This window comes from Gopherus evgoodei, chromosome 3, assembly GCF_007399415.2.
Source record: "Gopherus evgoodei ecotype Sinaloan lineage chromosome 3, rGopEvg1_v1.p, whole genome shotgun sequence".
Lineage (NCBI taxonomy): Eukaryota > Metazoa > Chordata > Testudines > Testudinidae > Gopherus > Gopherus evgoodei.
Genome location: NC_044324.1, coordinates 146,480,081 through 146,499,354, shown reverse-complemented (window position 1 = coordinate 146,499,354; position 19,274 = coordinate 146,480,081). Strand labels below are relative to the sequence as shown.

Genomic DNA, 19,274 nt, shown 5'->3' with positions numbered 1-19,274 from the left:
CGACCCCCCATGGTAGCCCCGTGTGTGCCCGCTGAACGCGGGGGTACCCCGGGCTGAACCGCTGTGTAGCTAGCCGGTGTTTTGTTGTCGGTAAATTCAGGCTTTGCTGAAAGCCAGAAAAGAGTCTCCTGTGAACTCAAATGCGGTTTGTTCCAGGATTGTTTTATGTGTTTGTGGTGAATTTTATTTTATTTATTTTAATTTTAAGGTTTCTTCCACAGAAATATAAAACATGACATCCCTCGCCCACCAGCTGAAACGACTCGCTCTCCCTCAGAATGACCCCAGCCTTTTGTCTCGAAGTGAAGCAGCCTCCTTGCTGTTTGATTGCAAGGAAGCTGCCAATATTGACAGAGACACCTTCTTTGCAATCGGTAAGCGTGACTATAGGGACATCATCGGCTTAAGCCCCACATTTCTATCAGACAATGTTACGATTTTCTGGTGTTGTGACTGAAAGAGATTAGAGGAAAAAATAGTCTTTTGTGTGTGTGTGTGTGCCCCTTTTGAAAGCACTTTGATTTAGTTAGTTTCCTCTTTCTCTTTTATATTCTCCATGTTTGTGTAGGTCTTTCCCACTGGAATGTAGGAAAGTAAAACTTCTTAAAATAGAAGAATGTTTGTAAAACGTCAAAGTTACTAGAGAGATTGGGGAGCAAGTGTAGTACCTGAAACTACTTTTAACCTAGTTTATTATTATTATTTTATTATTACTTTTAACCTAATTTTAACATGATGATGACCTTTTAGCTTATCTCAATCTATATCTAATGTAGCACAGGTATTTCTAAGGTATCTGTTAGCTTTGTATTTAAGCACCAAAGGAATCCGTGTATTTCAGTGGTTCTCAAACTTTTGTACTGGTGACCCCTTTCACATAGCAAGCCTCTGAGTATGACCACCTGCCATATAAATTAAAAACACTTTAACCCCATTATAAATGCTTGATGCAAAGTGGGGCTTGGGGTGGAGGCTGGCAGCTTGCAATTCTGCCCCCCAAACCCTCATAATAACCTCATGACCCTCTGAGGGGTCCCAACCCCCAGTTTGAGAATCCCTGATGTATTTGAACATTTGTTTTTTTTCATGTCTCCCTCTGGTTGGTTTCCTTGCTTTACTTGCACCCAGAGTCACTTTGCACTTAGTTTGTAATGAAATAGTTTTTTTATTTTATTATGCTGTAAAAGGCAGAACTGATTTGCTATATGCACTGTTCTTTGCATCATGATTATGTATCTCATAGATCAAAAATTATGTATTTTAGTTTAGTTCTAAAAAGTACTTTTCATTTTTTATGCTTGTTTATTGGTGAAAAGTTGTGTTGTACTTTTTCCTCACCAATTTAAAAACTATCTAAATGCAGCAAAAGCGCTGCTCCTAGACATGTTCACTAATCGTCTGTAGAAAATTCCATATTGGTTATTCTGCTGTATGATCTGTACATAGTAGACACTTAATACTTTTTACCATTGTTATAGCATTTTGCTCCTTGTAACGCTCCTATAAAGCAAGAGTGGTAAGTACTGATTTTACAGATGGAGAAACTGAGGCAGAGGGAGGGTGTGATTTGTTCAAATTCACAGATGGAGCTTTACTGTCAGAGCTTTACTGTCACAGATGGAGCTTTACTGTCAGGATTAGAATTTCAGAGTTATTGGTTTCTGTTCCTGTGCCCAGATCTCTAGTAAACTGTGCTTACCTACTTGAATTGTTGTATCTATCTCTAGGACGGCAAAATATACTTTGTGTAACCTTTCAGTTATGGGAAGGGGGAAAACATTTTACCATAATAGTTTAGTTCGCATGACTCATTCAGTGAAGGTGATGTACAGAAGTGCAGTATGAAATATTGCAGACTAATGTTGATGATTTTTGGATGGGAAGGAGAAGAATGTTTTGAAGTAGAGAATTGTTGTGTTTAAACCTTTTTCACTTCTCATAGGTTGCACTGGTCTAGAAGAGCTGATGGGCATTGATCCTTCCTTTGAGATGTTTCATTCTGCTTTGTTCAGTCTCACATCAAAGGGTTTGGAGCGCAGTGTTCAGACTAAAGCAGTAAATAAGCAACTGGATGAGAATATTTCATCATTCCTGATTCATCTGTCTCCTTACTTCATGCTTAAACCAGCACAAAAGTGCCTGGAGTGGCTAATTCACAGGTAATCAAATAGATCACATGCATGTCAATAGATACATTTACGATAAGCTGAGGTTTTTTTGTTAGAATAGTTTGGGTGTGATTTGGTCCTAGTTTCCTTGAACTACGGGTCAAATCCTGGCACAATCAACTCAAATGTTCATCTTTACTAGGCAAGATAAGTTTAGTTCCTTGCAAATTAGTATATGGGTCTGTTACAGGAGAAAATAACAAGAGCCTGTATTCTCTCTGGGGCCATGGAAGATTCCATGGCATTCTTTGTATAAGTTTGTCTGAATGTCCTTCACCAAAGTTTCCCAGTTATGTAGTTGGCTGGGATGGAGCATTTTTGCAGAAGGTTATGAGGCATTTATTTGATAACATTCAGAATGAAAGAGGCTATGTACAATTGGTGTATTTTCAATATAATACGTGAACTCTGTGCAATATAGTCTAGTATAATATATTGGTATGTGCTAAATATTTTTGAATTCCAAGGTACTGAAAAGAGTGGGAGAGAAAGTGGACCAGATATTTTGTAATATGCTACTGTCCTTATTTATGTAAGATGATTGCAGATATAGAAAGTAGAAAATACTTCCTAATGCTAAAGCATGAATGGCTGTTGCACACGCATCCATTGGGTTGCAGAATTGCTCTGGCCTGTGTTATACTGAAGCTTAAATTAGATGATCACAATGATCCTCACCTGCTTTAAAATCTTTGAAAATGAAACATTTGTTTCCCTTTAACTAATTAGGGCAGACAGATAATTTCCCTGTGAGCAGGTTATTCCATGACTGCTGGGTGCAGGGTCTCTTGCTGTTTCATCTGAGCATCTGGTCCTGCATGCTGTTGGAGACAGGATACAGAACAAGATGGACTTCAGTCCTGATTCAGCCTGGCATTCTATGTTTAAGGTTTTTATTTTAAACCTGTGTTGCAAGAATAGGATATATGGACCTCATGCTATGAAATTTCTGATTGTTTGTTTGCTTTTTTCTTAGGTTTCATATCCATCTTTACAACCAGGACAGTTTGGTTGGTTGTGTTTTGCCGTACCATGAGACCAAATTGTTTGTGAGAGTTATCCAGCTGTTAAAAATTGAAGACCCAACTCATAAATGGAATTGGTTGCATCCAATTAAGGTAAAGTAGCTTAAAAGTTACAGTTCAGAGGATGTAGGAGAAATAGTACCTAGTAAGGTCCTGGTCCTGATACTGTGTCTATTAACATGCTCCTGCCACCCTGTGTGCAGCCCCATAGATTTGGGTCTTGACTACAAGATTCTGTTGCAGGATTGAGGGCCAATGTCCACGTTGTTCTTGATCTCTCTCTTTAAAGGGAAATTAATTATAGCCCTTGTTTTGATAAAGGAAAAAAAATCTGATTTTTATTAGTAGTATGTTTGCAGTCAACTTAGAAACATATTAATTACTAGTACATATAATTTTATAAAAATATAAGGTGAAGAAACAAAGTCCAGTGAGAGGAAACCATTACTTGTTTCAATTTAAATCATAGAATCAATCATACAATATCAGGGTTGGAAGGGACCTCAGGAGGTTATCTAGTACAACCCCCTGCTCAAAGCAGGACCAATCTCCAGACAGATTTTTGCCCCAGATCCCTAAATGGCCCCCTCAAACATTGAACTCGCAACCCCGGGTTTAGCAGGCCAGTGCTCAAACCACTGAGCTATCCCTCCCCAAATCTGGATGTCAGTGATCATTTAGTATACTTTGGAGAAATGAAGGAAGTTTGTGTGTGTTTTGATTTCACTTTTAGAATATTCTAATTTTAGTTATATTTTTATATCCCTTTCTTGATTTTTATCATGGACAGAAACCAGGAGTCCCCCTTGCTAGGGGTGCTTTGATTACACACTGCTATAAAGATCTGGGTTTCATGGATTTCATTTGCAGTCTGGTGACAAAATCTGTAAAGGTTGGTAAATTCTTCTAGTTCTTTTGGTCTGTGTGTCTCTTCCCCCTCCTCTTTGATGTATTTGCATCATGGTGTGCTGTCTTTGCACATTTTGAATTGTGTAGCAGTAAATGCACTCAGTACACAGAAATGTATGAAATCTCTTTTTCTTTGAGCCCACTTTGATTTACCGAGATATGAAAACCTAGTAGAAATTGGTGTAATGTCATTGGGAACAGTACAGAAAATTCTGTGGATCAGACCATTGGTCCTTCTGCTCTGATGTTTTGCTTCTGGTGGTGGCCAATATCTGAGGCAAAATGAAGTTAGCAAACTGTGCAGTGCTGTATATACAGTGAGAGGTGAAGGGGAGAAGGAGCTTTAGCTGGAGGAGACTATGGCAGAGGAGATTGTATTAACCAAGAAACAGGAAATTGACTGATGCCCTAGAGTGACTCCACAAGATTTTTACCGTAATTCTTATGGAGAAAACTGGGATGCTTTTAGTTTGTTTAAAAAAAAACAAACCCAACTGATTTCTGCCGCTCTATTTGCAAATAATTTTTGCGCTTGGGTATCTCTTTTCATAGTTGTCATGGCTATTTTAAGTGTGTGCTTTGAAATGTTAACAGTAGTTTAAATTATGGGTGTTAGATCCATTGATCTCAGGGTGGTAGAAAGAATGATAGTTTTCAATCACTGGCCAAAAAAACAAACAGACAGTAATAATAAAATCTTAGAAGAATGATAGATGTAGCAGTCACAATTTCTTAAACTTTTGGAATATGCCAAAATAAGCAAAATGTAAATACAGTGGATTTCACTTATTAGCAACTTCTCAGTTCCTGACAAAGAATTGCTGTTGTTTGGAAGTTACCAATAAGTAGCAAAGCAGGTTTACCCCGCTGCAGCCAGAAAAGGAAGCTCTGGGACTTGCCGAGCACCAGCCATAAGCATGTTTGCAGAGTTGCAGCTGGGAAAGGGACGTCCTAGTGCTTCCTTCCCTGGATACAGCTCTTCAAACCTGCCTGCAGTCAGAGCCTTTCTTCCAAAATAGTTCAGTCAGCGGCATGCCATTGCCATGTCCAAATCCTATTAACAATAAAGTCAATGGGACAGGATTGGTTCCTGGCAAAATGTTACCATTAATCAGAAGTTGTTAATATCAGAAGTGCTATTAAGCAGAATCCTGTAGTAACAGGAACTCTTAACATGAGACCTTAAATATTGTAGTTATGTTTTTAGTATCATCCTAATGCCTAAGTAACTATTTTTCCTTCGTTCTAGACCTTTTCTGTTCATCATGGCAGTGTCTCTCAGTTGAGAGTCCTGTTTACTTTTTATGCCTCCACCATCGTGTCTGCTCTTGGGGCTGTAGAGAAGATTACAGACACTATAGTCTCCAAACTGCTTCCTTACATACAAAAGGTACCCAGTATTTCATTCTCTTGCATGATACAAGGTGGCTTATTTTGTCAACTAGAATCCTGTAATTAACTTCCAAGAGGGATTTTCACCCTGGAATAAATTAGAAAAGAGACTAGGTAAACAAAACACAGCTTGCTTTTCTGTGTTCCTGTTGCTGCTTCTGCTGACTATTAAAGATGTGCAATACATGTTGGAGCAAACCTTGACCAGTTCAGGATTGCTATTGTTGGACTGCATAGGGAGCTGTGTGTGCCTGGCTTTGATCTGATACACTTCTTGTAATACGACACTTTAAGGCTGAGGGAGTCTAGATAACTACAGCTAAGGCCCTCCCAACTTCACGGCCACGAAAAACGCGTTATGGACCGTGAAATCTGGTCTTTTCTGTATTTTTACCTTTCACTGTGTAGATTTGATGGACTAGATCAGCTTTCTCAAACTAGGGGTCCCAACCCAAAAGGGAGATGTATGTGGGGTGGGGGAGGAGGTCGCAAAGTTATTGTAGGGGGAGTGTAGTATGGCCACCCTTACTTCTGTGCTGCCTTCAGAATTGGGTGACCAAAGAGCAGTGGCAGCTGGCCAGGCACCCAACTCTGAAGGGAGCACCCTGCCAGCAGCAACGTAGAAGTTAGGGTGGCAATACCATACCTCTCCACCCTTACTTCTGCGCTGCTGCCTTCTGAGCTGGGTGGCTGCGGACTGCAGGCCCAGCTCTGAAGGCAGCAGCGCAGAAGTAAGTGGCCATACAATGCTATCCTTACTTCTGCGCTGCTGCTGGTGGCAGCTCTGTCTACCTGCTTTACTTCAGTGTTAATGAGCATATATCTTCTTTTTCTCTGTCTAGATTTGAGGTTTAATTAGCTCACTCAAGCTTTAACATGATGAAAAGTGGGTAATGCAATTCATTAATGTTGCCCTAAGAGTATTCTGTACCGTTATTTAGAGACACTGTTTTTAAACTTAAACTTGGCAGAAATGCACTTTGAATTCTTTCTCTCTTGGTAGGGTTTGAAATCCTCTCTAGTGGATTACAGAGCTGCAACCTACATGATCATCTGCCAGTTGGCAATGAAAGTGACAATGGAGACTTCCTTGGTGCAGACCTTGATGTTACAGATCAGCAAGAATTTGACAAAAACACCTTCTGTAGCCAGGGAAGGACTGGCCTGCCTGCTCGTTCTTCTTCAGAACCAAAAGGGAGAGGGTCTTGGGAAAAAGTAAGTATACATGAGTTGACAGATTTCCTCTTAATAGCTGAGTCCTAAAGATGGAAACTAATGATATTTAAAAGGATTCTATCATTACCATAGGGTGGTCACACTACTATAGTTAAGGTTGAGACCTACCTTACTGTTTAACAGTCAGTATTTCAAGGTGCTCTGAAATCCACTTGCGTAATCAAGATTTTTTTGAAGATTTCTGTGCCTCATCAAGGGTAGAGTTGGTGGTACAAGTTTGAGGTCGTTCTGTCCAGGCATTCCTCAGATATAGTTCTCTCCTTCTCCTCCTCTCCTCTTCCCACTCCCCTCCCCACCCCCAGGAATAAGGTGTTTGTAATATTCAGGTGTCAACCCACAAAGCATGAGGAGGTTAGCTTGAAAATTGATATGCCACAAGAGGGGCTAGGGTAGAGTCCATAGTGCAGTTTTGGTGGGATTTGGGCAGTGGGTTCCTGAGTTATAGCCACCCTAAAATGAGCTGTTTATAATATGTTATTTTTTGATGCAGAGTTAGGAAGAATTTTTCTTGAAATGTATAGCATGGACTGCTCCTGGGAACAGCTGTTGACCAGTACTAAGGACCAATTCAAAAATATTTCTAAAGTTTCTGACCCTAGAAGCTTTATTGCTAATGCTTACACATCCATGAGAGTTATTGTGTACTCTGTTTCACTCTCTAAGGAGTTTCTGAGGATGTGTTCACATGGTGGCTTAGAGGAAGAAGCACTTGAATGCCAGGGCCATTAGTTAGAGTCCTCTTCTCTGGAGTTCTGCATTCAGAGAACATTAGTGCTGTCAACCCACCTTTCCCTTGGTGTCTGGGGCTATTATAATGCTCCTTTTGGAAGTGTTAGTGGTGTACACAGTTCTGAGAAATTTCAGCATCTGTCATCTGCCCAAATCCTGCCCTGGGACAGTTTGGTGGGCAAGACTGTGTCCAGGATATGAAGCCTGGTGTGGGGAGAGAATCAACGGAGGAACTAGTTGCCACATTGCAGATGATACCAGAGAGGCCAGTGCAAGAGTTCCAACCAGAAATTAATCAAATCTCTGGTGGGATAGGCTCGCTGAACTTCTGCTGGGCACTGGGAACAGACATCCTTGGGGCTGGGCACAGGCACACAGTGCTCATGCAGTATGGAAAGCTGGTAAGAGGCATGGTTAATGTGTGGCACAGCACCCAGGCACTGAGGCGGGTGTGAGAATATCCACTCAATGAATGGAGCAGTTAGTAAAGCTCAGAGCTGTTGTTTCAGGCCTCATTCATCACCAAAAGGGTGTCTTCCTTCCATCTGAGGACATCTCATTGATATGAGTATGCCACTTCACACCTCTGCAATCATCCTGCTCCCTTTCCTTTCATATCAGCCCCAGAGGCCACTCAGGACAGGCTGCCACCTTGATCAAAACTTTAGTCTGTCACCCCCCTCCTCATAGGCCTACGGCAGGGGTTGGCAAGCTTTCAGAAGTGGTGTGCCGCATTTTCATTGATTCGCTCTAATTTAAGATTTCACGTGCCAGTAATACATTTTAACGTTTTTAGAAGGTCTCTTTCTATAAGTCTATAATATAGAACTAAACTTGTTATATGTAAAGTATATAAGGTTTTTAAAATGTTTAAGAAGCTTCATTTAAAATTAAATTTAAAATGCAGAGCCCCCTGGACTGGTGGTCAGGACCTGGCAGTGTGAGTGCCACCTTCAAAACCCCTAGGATGTCAGATTTTTCCTGACTGCCCCTCTGTCATGATAGAGGGACAGCCGGCCAAATCTGCTGCCTTAGGCAGCTGCCTAGTTCACATGTAGCTAGAGTGGCCTCTGCCAGCCCCCTTTTCCTCCTTCTTCCCCTGAAGTGGAGTAGGAATTCTAGGGCTCCTGTCCCTGTGTGTGTGTCTGTCTCTAGCTGGTAGATGTGCTCTTTGCAGCCCACAAGTTACCACCTTCCCTCTTGCCCTTGGATCCCCTAGCCCAGCTGGGCACTGAAGGAGTGTGGAGCAAGTAGCTGATTGGTGGTGAGGTATTCCAAGAAAGATCCACTCATCTCTCCCCAACACACACGTACACGCAGTCTTTCCCTTTTCCCTACCACTACTTTCTTAAGAAACCAGGGAAATAGACTGCCTCAAAACAAGGCGGAGTTGTGGTTGATTGGCAGTGCCTTGTACACTTTCAGAATATGATATGCACCAATCCTTAAACCTGTGAAAACTTGGAAATGCATCCCTATACCACTTCTTATTTTTTTCATTGAGGCTGAGCCACTTGACAATATGTGGATAGTTGAAAGTTCTGTATAATAGAAAGTGATGGATAAGCTAGAACCCAGAGCAATATTCAGTCTTCCTTTTGGTGTTCTCCTGTGCAGGCCATTTCGCTACCTGTGTAGCATTCCAGACCTGGTTATTATCCTGCATGGCATTTCAGCTGCCTATGACGTCACTCCCCTTCTGCGTTACCTGCTGCCACACCTAGTTTGCTCCATTATTGACTCCGCTACTGGTATGTTAGCATGTGCCCAATGTTTTTTCTGGGTAAACCCTTGTAGCAGCTTTGGTAGATAAATCAGCTTTAATTGTTCCTGATGACAGACTGCTCCAAACTGTGAGGAACTGCTTGTGTCTTTCTTTCTGTGGGGCTTGTGGAATAGCTTTTGTTTTTTTAAATGCCACAGCAGATTAGTGATGTGCTGGGCACCTAGATATTCATTTGCAATGCTTTGGTGAGAACAGATGATCTCATGAGAGCTAGTGTAATTTTACGACGATCCTTGACTTGCCAAGTGCCGCACATAGAATGTCACTTGATAGAACATATATAACATTTGCCACAATTTTTATTCCGGGAATATAGTGATAATACTGAGCAGCTCATAATATTTATTCATTGCAACATCTATAGGAAATAGATAAACTTTATGGTCCCCATTTTACAGGTTGGGAAAGTAAGGTACAGCATATGGTTTCCTGGCTTGACCAAAGGGGCACAGCAGATTAGTGTTAGACAGGGTACATTCCTGTCTCCCTGTTATGTGCTTAATCCACTAGAGCCTGCTGTCTATTTTTTTTCACGGCGGTTGGTGTAATAAATGTAAAGCGTTTATTTTAAAACAACTGTTCATCTTTCTTTTAAAAATGTCTAATTGTTTGTTTCTTCTGAAGAGGGGCACGAGGAGTCTGAAGTGATAGATAACCATATCTATAGGAGACATCTAGAAGCCATACTTACAAGTATACCACTGGAAAAGGATTTAGATCGTTTATTGGCCTGGTGAGCTAATTTTGATTATTTTCTACAATGTATGTTAATTTCAGCTACAATAACACCCAATTTGTGACAATGTGATTAGCACTGTGTGGGAATGTCTGTTATCTTTCCAGCTTTCAAGGGTTCCTGACACACACCCTGATCCTGCAAACATATTGGTGTTTGAACACTAAGTGTTTGACTTCACTGGGACTACTTGCTTGAGCAGAGTTAAATACATGGATAAGTCTTTGCTGGATTGGGGCCTTACAAAGAAAAAATTACTTTGGGGATGAAATTTAAACTCCGAAGACAACCTGTATTTATGAGATACAATATGAATCACACAAACTATTCTATTTGTCTCAATCAATAATGCTGATGATTAGTGTTGTCTTGTCAATATGTCTGTTTTTATTTGTGTGTTTGTCATTTTTAGTAAATTTCTTGAAGAGTTTATTTCCTATGGTGTGGAGAATGAATCTGATTCTACCAAAATGGCTCTGCTCAATAAACAACTTCTTCCTCTCATCAGACTTCTTGAAAGAAAGTAAGTTACTTCTTATTTCCTATGCATTTTGTGCAATATGAAAGTATGGTAAGTCACCTGTGAATCAATATATGCTTCTCTTAGTAATTTGTGTTCAGTCTAGGATACCCTAGATAAATGCCTAATTTATCCTAATTGTGACTTCATACTTGTTAGTATGCTGAGTGATTTATGCAAGCATAATTTTGGTCTTTACAGTACATGTAATTAAAGCCAGATCTATCCTGGTACATTCCCCATCACCTTAATATCAGAGCACCTCAACTGCTAGCCTCTCCTAGCATTCTTAAGTTATACTGAGCCTTTTCTATTAATCATTTACACTAGTGGTCTGCATATTATTGACCAGCATTATGAAAACACAATCAGATTAATACCCTCTGAAGAATTATTTACTATAATTTATTGTAAGTGGATGAGGCTTTTTTTAAACCAGTAACAAAATCATCCAAAGCACAGGAGGTGGTGGTGATGGGGGACTTCAACTATCCAGATGTCTGTTGGAAAAATAACAGGACATAGATTTTAGCAGGACATAAATTATCTGAAGTTCTTGGAATGACTTGGAGACAATTTTTTATTTTAGAAGGTGGAGAAGGCTACTGGGGGGAGGCTGTTCTAGATTTGATTTTGACAAATAGGAAGGAACTGGTTGAGAATTTGGAAGTGGAAGGCACTCGGGTGAAAGTGATCATGAAATGGTGGAGTTCATGATTCTAAGGAATGGTAGGAGGGAAAACAGCATAATAAAGATTATAAATTTCAAGTAGGCATACGTCAGTAATCACAGGGAGTTGATAGGTAAGATCCCATGGGAAGCAAGTCAGGGGGAAAACAGTTGAAGAGACTTGGCAGTTTTTCAAAAAGACATTATTAAGGGCACAAGAGCAGTCTATCTGATTGCATAGGAAAGATAGGAAGTATGGCAAGGGTCCACCCTGGCTTAACTAGGAGATCTGCAATGATCTGAAACTCAAAGAAGAGTCCAGCAAAAAGTGGAAACTAGGTCAAATTATAAATGATGAATATAAACAAATAATATAAATATGTAGGGACAAAATTACAAAGACCAAAGCATAAAACGAGATTAAACTAGCTGTAGACATTAAGGATAAGAAGAAAACGTTCTACAAATACATAAGACATATGAGCAGGGACAGGGTAGGCCTGTTACTCAGTTAGGGTCAGGGTGGATTTGATTTAAATCACTGGTCAGGAAGACTTGATTTAATCGTGGATTTCTACATAGAAGTGCATTCTTGTTGGTTGTTATAACCTTAATACATATTCTTCACAACTCAGAGATAGGTGTAGGTTTCATTTTTAGAAGATACACACTATACATTTTTAAAGTGATTTATTTTGACAACTTTTCAAGTGAGTTTTACAGCTATATCAGAAAATGAATGATTGGTTATTTCATTCACCAAAGGTAATTGAAGAAGATATATATGAAGTCACTGGGAAGTGAACTATCTCCAATTCAACAAGTTAGTCATTAATATTTGAAGGATTTTTTTGTCATGCTGTATTAGGAGGAGAACATCACCAGACAGACATTTAAATTGTTTTATTTAGCTAAAACAACAATGTTATGTATTCTGGATTTTTTTCTTCAACAGCAAACATATAATATTTTAACAGAACAAACCATATGAATTTTTGAATTTAGTTAAAGTCAAGTTTTTTAAAATCAAGTTTGTTTTTGTTAAATTGTTTTCAACTAAAATAGTTAAATGAAATATTTAAAACAAAAAAATTAAATCGACTATGTCAGCCAGGTCAACATGAGAAACTTAAAATATTGGGTTCTGCAGTTAACTCAGTCGTCTTCACCTTCATTTTCCTGTTCGTTCATAATCTGGAAAAGAAAAACAAGCTTTCCTGCTTTTCCAGGTCCAAACGATTTCTCAATTTGGAATGAATTAGTCCAAAGGAAGAAAATATTCTTTCTACACCAGCAGAAAAAGCTACTGCTGTTAAAAGTGAGATTATCACTTCAACAGTCTCTGAATCTAAGTGCTTAAGTGACTTCCACCATTTCACTGATGTGACTGTCTTTAAAACATCATCAGCAAACATGTATTTCTTGAATGGTTCACTCTTAGCTCTGAAGTTTATTATGGTTGGCATTATGGAGGGATGATTGCTGGATGTCCATGTCATAGCCAACTCCTCTTCTTCAGCAGTTAAGGTTTGATCCTGATACCGAGCATTGAGAATATTTGCAAGAAAATGAGCTGGAGATATTGCATATTTCTCTTTTTAAGATCTCACTCAGTTCCTTGCAAATTTCAAGAGCGTCAGCAATAAAACAGCTATTTCTCTGCATTTTGTTCAAGGCTACAGAAATAAGCTTCAGGGTACTCAGCATGTGTTCAACATTTCTCTTAAGCCCAGTGTTGAGAACGTTGGCTGTGACAGTGCCATCTATTTTTTTTCATGATTTTGTTCACAAACTGTCATCAGATTAGGCCAGTTCTTGATATAGTGCTCAAAACAGTCCACTACTGAGTTCCGTTGCACATCTGGTGGGAGAGTTAGCTTGGTTGTTCCCACTTTTTTCAGAGCAGCTTCTGCAGAGTGGTTGTTATGGAAGTATTTTGCAATTTCAACAACATTAGCCTTTATTTCTGGAACATTGAAGTCTCTGGATGGGAGATGCATCAAATGAGCACTGCAACCATATGTTTTTAGATGGTGACTCTCTTCTCATCTTGGATACATTTGCAGCATTGTCTGTGACCAAGCTGCATACTAGATATTTGAATTTTTTTTTTCAGTTTGTTATAGCTTTTACTGCTATTTCTTGTAAGTATTCTGCTGTGTGCGCATTTCCTGATGCATTGATCGTTTCTTTGAGGAAGACATTGCCTTCTTCTGTTGTCACACAAGCACATACAACAGGATCATTCTGGACATTGTTTCACCCATCAAAACTCAGATTAACAATTTTACCCTCTAGACCTTTTGCACACTGCTCAATTTCTCTTTCATAACTTTATCCAGCTATTTGCCTGCGACGTCTGCTCTGTTGGATGGACTGTATCCTGGTCTTAGTGACTGAACCATGTTAACGAAGTGTGGGTTCTCAGTCATACGGAAAGGAGAGTTTGTTGCATAAACAAACTGAGCAATTTTTTCATCAATTAGCTCTTTTTGTTGTCTGCTGGGTCTTATCACGAACTTATCTATGGTTGTTTCTGGATGATGGAGATTTTTTTCTTTCTCTTTTTGCTACAGGTGATACATTGTGTTTATGTGACATACATGATGTGACAGAAACACTATAATTGGCAGATAACTCTGAAACTATAGAAAATGATGGTGATCTTGAAGGTGGATAGTGTTCAGAATCCTGTATGTTGAGGATGGATTCTCCTAAACCAAATAAGTCAATGCAGTTATTTAATTATTATTGCCATACTGCTCATTTAGTAGTATTCATTGCATTCACTGACACTCAGTGCTACTTAAAGGTGAAATAGTAATAGGAAGATCTGCCTATTTCAGCTATTTTATTTTTTTATCACAACTGCATCTAAAATGATAGTACCATAGAGTAACAACTATATTTTTTGCTCAAACCTGAGAATTCAAGAATAGTCCAGAAGGAAGACAGGCAGTCCTTAAGAAAGAAGTATGGAATAAAAAAAGTTTACCAACCTGAAGATCCTGCATAGATTCATAGACTCTAGTACTGGAAGGGACCTCGAGAGGTCATCGAGTCCAGTCCCCTGCCCTCATGGCAGGACCAAATACTGTCTAGACCATCCCTGATAGACATTTATCTAAGCTACTCTTAAATATCTCCAGAGATGGAGATTCCACAATCTCCCTAGGCAATTTATTTGAATGTTTAGCCACTCTGACAGTTAGGAACTTTTTCCTAATGTTCAGCCTAAACCTCCCTTCCTGCAGTTTAAGCCCATTGCTTCTTGTTCTATCCTTAAAGGCTGAGATGAACAAGTTTTCTCCCACCTCCTTATGACACCCTTTTAGATACCTGAAAACTGCTATCATGTCCTCTCTGTCTTCTCTTCTCCAAACTAAACAAACCCAATTCTTTCAACCTTCCTTCATAGGTCATGTTCTCTAGACCTTTAAGCAGTCTTGTTGCTTTTCTCTGGACCCTCTCCAATTTCTCCACATCTTTCTTGAAATGCAGTGCCCAGAACTGGACACAATACTCCAGTTGAGGCCTGACCAGCACAGAGTAGAACGGAAGAATGACTTATGGTGTCTTGCTCACAACACACCTGTTAATGTTCAGACATGTTCTGTTCATCATCTTCAGTGCAGCTTCCTCCTGAGAAGGAACACTTCTCATGATGTTGTTTCATTCGGGCAACCAGGCCTTGCATTTCTTTGTTGCACTGTTTGCATTTTGCATGCATGCCTGTCTTACTCACAGGTAGAGGAACTTCATTAAAATATTCCCAGACTGGGCCTCTTTTACGGCCTGCTGCCATTATAGGTTTTCCCTTCTAGTGATAGAATGGTATGGTAGATCTCAAATCAATGAAGGCTACACTCAAATTTCTGCAATATGCTGCTCAAACAGTTTCTCTTTTGTTTCTATTCTGTCCCTCTCTTCTCACATTTATCTCCAGACTTCTTCTCCTTGTCCAGATTTATTCCACCCCCAACAATCTTCTATTCATTGAACTTTTTGAAACTTTGCACTTTTAGAGAGAGGTAAGGGATTGACTCTGTGTACACAAATTTGCAGAGGGACAATAAAGTTAAGGTCTGTTATTTCTCACCTCTGTATATTATTTATTTTATTTTAAAACATTTTTGCTGTTCACAAGCATGTTATCTCTGGAGACGCAAATCCACAGTTTGAGAACTGAAAAACTAAGCATCTCTGATGGTATCTTCTAGACTTAGCACTGAGTCCCATTGGGCAGATTGAAAGGTTAACCTAAATAATCTATACAGAAGCCCGTGGAACCTCATAAAATTGGGTTCCTAATCCATGAACTATTGGAACTCATTTATAAAACTTTTCTTAAACATTACATGAATATATTGTCTCATACTATAGAATTAGAATTTATAATCCTTATTCCATGAGGAGATATTTTGATAGATTTTTTTCCTCAAGCATTTTATTAAAAAAAAAAATCTGATTTAAATTTAAAAATTCCAATTTTTTTTTAAATCATTGATTTTTATCTACCCTGGCTGGAGGAGACTGAGAAGGAATATGATAACAGTTTTCAAGTACATAAAAGGTTGTTGCAAGGAGGAGAGAGAAAAATTGTTCATAACCTCTGAGGCTAGGACAAGAAGCAATTGGCTTATAAATTGCAGCAAGGGCGGTTTAGTTTGGGCATTAGGAAAAACTTCCAACTGTCGGGTAGCTAAGCATCGAAGTGAATTGCAATGGGAGGTTGTGGAATCTCCGTCATTGGAGATTTTTAAAAGCAGGTTAAACAAACGGATGGTCTCGATAATACTTAGCCCTGCCTTGAGTATAGGAGACTAGACTGGAAGACCTCTTGAGGTCCTTTCCAGTCCTGTGATTCAAACAAGTGCTCTCACATTCTCTATCCTCTGCATATAGTTCTGTTGTAATTGGTGCATAACTTCTATAGTAATTCTCTGTGCAGAACCTGTTTCTCTTGGTTGTTGACAGATATCCTGAAGCCTTAGACTTGGTACTGGAAGAACATCTGAAAGATGTTACAAATCAGAATGAGCAAGATCTTTTCCACCAATTTATCTCTCTCTCTGTGAGTGGCAGTAAATATCAGGTAGGTAAAGGCCCAATTTCTGGATCTAAATCAACTCTTGTATGCTGCCTTAAAGTCAGCAGTATTATACTGGGGTGTATCTGACCTTCCTTGTCTTTAATTTTTTTTTCTTGTATTGTGATTGATTTAAGTGTCATTGTGCTTGAACAAAACTGATGATGTCTACAATTACCAAATGTAAAAAGCAACTTGAATAAATGATTATTAGCTTATATTGTGCTGCTCTGTTAGTTCTGTTATGTTGTGACAAGGTCACGTGCCCCAGTGTTACTTTGGTACATTGTCAATGTCTTACAAGCTGGACAGAACTGTCAAATCTAGAAAAGGTGGCAGCACAGCAACCACCATTCTAATCAAGGAAGATTGTGAAGACATTCTTCGTAGTATTATTGTGTTGCTTTTTACTCTTTTCAAAGGCTGATATTCTGTGACCAGAGGAATTTAGAAATCCCAAGTTTCTTAGCATGCTGTCTCCAAAGGGTAACAGAGTCTGGGCATATCACATACTAGTGCACAGCAAAATAATTTGTACTCCACGCTTTTCTTGACAAAAAAAGCTTAATGTGTGTGTGTGGGGTTTTTTTCTTTTTTTTTTTTTTTTAAACATTTTTGTAGCTACATTTCTTCATATTTAAAGCTGATTACCTCCAAATCAAACATGCAAACTGGCAAAGATTATGGGGCATTAAAAGCAGTGTTTCAGACACTTTAGGCCTATTCAAGAAAAATGTGGCTGCATAAATAGCACAGATGCTACAAATGGGTGCCCAACTGATAAAATCCTGATATGTAAAACTCTGTCCAAGCAACTTCAGGTTTGCTGAGATAAGCTGCAGGCATCTGGTCTATTTGTTACCTTCTTAGCTGTCTCTGTCAGGGTTCTGGCAGTCTGGTGTCCAGTCACTGGCGTTTTCTCAGAACCCTTAGATAAGTGCAGTGTTTCTAGGATAAAAAAGTGCGGATGCTTCCTTACCTTGGCAGAGTGAGAATTTAGGGCTTGTTTACACGTGGAGTTATTCAACCATAGGTATTTCAATTTAAACTCACACCATACCTTAATCCGAATTAACTTTCTCATGTAGAAATGCCCTCAGGGTATAATTTTAAAAATACAGTAAGTCCATATACAGGGCAATTGTACTGTGTTTATTCTGAAATTGACATTTTTACAATCAGAATATACCATTTCTATTCTGGATCAGTAGTTACTGGTTTTTTTTCTTAGTATATGTATTAATGGCAAAGTTTAATTCATTAATTTTCAACATACATTGAGTAACTGTGCAATGTACATTTCAGTTTCTGGCAGACTCTGATACCTCTCTGGTACTTAGCCTGAATCATCCACAGCCAGCAGTCAGGGTCTTGGCTGTTCAGCATTTGAAGGAGATCATTGAAGCATCAAAGGTTTGTACCTCTGAGTCTCTCATTTAAAGAACTTAATTGATATGTTATCTTCAGAAGTTATAGAAACTTTTACTGAAGAAAAGACAAACATCACACTAAAATATGACGCACACATTATCCTTAATGTTGTTTTCAGTCAGCTCAGTTGTTATTGTTTCTTTAAACTTGGATCCTGTCATCCAGAGTCTGGGTTTAATTCCTGTTTTATGAAGCTGGTTGTAGTCCCACAATGGAGTCTGATACTTAGGTTTGTTTCTTCCATTGGTATTAGCAGTTAGTTTCTCCCTAACTGAGGTTGCTGTTCTCCTGTACTTGAGTTCGTATGTCATGAAAGTTATACTGCCAAGAAGGCTTTGGAAACTAATGGTCCTTAACCGCTTTTCCCTCGTTGTTCAGGAGGGCTTTGACAAGTCCTTCATAGAAGAAGCCATTTTTGCACGACTAATGGATGACAACGTGGAGGTTGTTATGACTGCTCTCAGTGCCTTGGAGGTAAGTCAGTATTTCTTGATAGGTCAAGTGAGATTTTAGCTATTTCTCTATATTCAGAAGCGATCTGGAATTAATGCTTTATATTAATTGTGCCTTTGCCTCCACTGACCTCTCTGGTATTGACGAGAATTTGTGTGTAGCTCTCTCCTATTAAGAGAGAAAAGCAAAAATTTCGGAGACTATACTAAACGCAGTGTACTTTGTTGATCTGGTCACTAGAACATATTTTAATTGAGTTTTGCCTATCCTATAAACTACTCTGTCCATTTTATACAAATAAATAAGAGGAGCCTTCAGTCCTGTCCCCAGAAAAGCTCTAGGTGCTAGGAAAAGACATCTGTGTCAAAGTTTTTCAGTTTTGGTGTAGGGATAAGCATGCATTCTTTTTTTTTTTTAAATCCAGTTGATTGCAGCCATACTTACTAAAGTCCTGCCTAGTATTTCTACCTCAGGCAATACTATGTGTTTTGGGGGAAGAGATCATTATATGAACTACTTTTAATTATTACATCTATTAGTATTTCTGGTAGGATTTTTCCTTGTGACACTACTTGTAGAGTTGTTGATTTTAAGAAATGGTATACCAGTAACCACACAGAGATATATGAACAGAGCACATGAATGATCAGAAATAAAATGTTTTGTTAGCATGTGTTGGGTTTTCTTTTTTTTTTTTTTTTTTTTTGCATCTAACAAATACTACATAGAGGAAGAATAATCCTTACTTCATTATGAAACATTCTGGTTGTTTTAAAATCAGTGCATTTTCCATCCAGTTATGCATTCAGAGCATCTTCTTCATGGATCTAGCAAACCAGAGCATACTACACGTTACTATACTTTTTGTTTTCCTTCTAATAAACATACTATCTGACCAACATAAGTTCACTCATCTGTGTTTAATTTTTCTACTTAATATGATCAGTGATGCACTTGCTATCACAGTTCTGTAGATTATCTGATCTTGTATATTGGTCTGTTGATTTGCATCTGTTGATTTGTTTGTAGATTTTCAAGGGACAAATCAATCCAGAAATAACTGTTTCAAGTCTGTTGACTCTATTTCAAAGACTAGATCTTTCAAAGGACAGGAAGTGGTATGTGCCTGT

At 38.9% G+C, this 19,274-nt stretch overlaps 1 protein-coding gene across 7 annotated transcripts in view; it reads left to right on the top strand.

Annotated features, from left to right (window-relative positions):
• HEATR1 (HEAT repeat containing 1) overlaps window positions 1-19,274 on the top strand; it is a 58,684-nt gene that overhangs the window by 713 nt on the left and 38,697 nt on the right. For 5 of the 7 annotated variants that reach the window (XM_030556957.1, XM_030556955.1, XM_030556954.1 and 2 more), the window contains exons 2-15: window positions 222-374; window positions 1,943-2,159; window positions 3,145-3,286; window positions 3,984-4,085; window positions 5,352-5,492; window positions 6,498-6,709; window positions 9,077-9,210; window positions 9,644-9,700; window positions 9,870-9,978; window positions 10,394-10,504; window positions 16,149-16,266; window positions 17,566-17,673; window positions 18,070-18,165; window positions 19,174-19,262. In XM_030556957.1, the coding sequence (XP_030412817.1) occupies window positions 233-374; window positions 1,943-2,159; window positions 3,145-3,286; window positions 3,984-4,085; window positions 5,352-5,492; window positions 6,498-6,709; window positions 9,077-9,210; window positions 9,644-9,700; window positions 9,870-9,978; window positions 10,394-10,504; window positions 16,149-16,266; window positions 17,566-17,673; window positions 18,070-18,165; window positions 19,174-19,262 (1,778 nt within the window). In that variant the 5' untranslated portion in view covers window positions 222-232. Of the gene's footprint in view, window positions 1-208; window positions 375-1,942; window positions 2,160-3,144; window positions 3,287-3,983; window positions 4,086-5,351; window positions 5,493-6,497; window positions 6,710-9,076; window positions 9,211-9,643; window positions 9,701-9,869; window positions 9,979-10,393; window positions 10,505-16,148; window positions 16,267-17,565; window positions 17,674-18,069; window positions 18,166-19,173; window positions 19,263-19,274 lie in introns of all 7 variants that reach the window. The other 2 variants (XM_030556956.1, XM_030556959.1) reach the window with 2 other exon arrangements.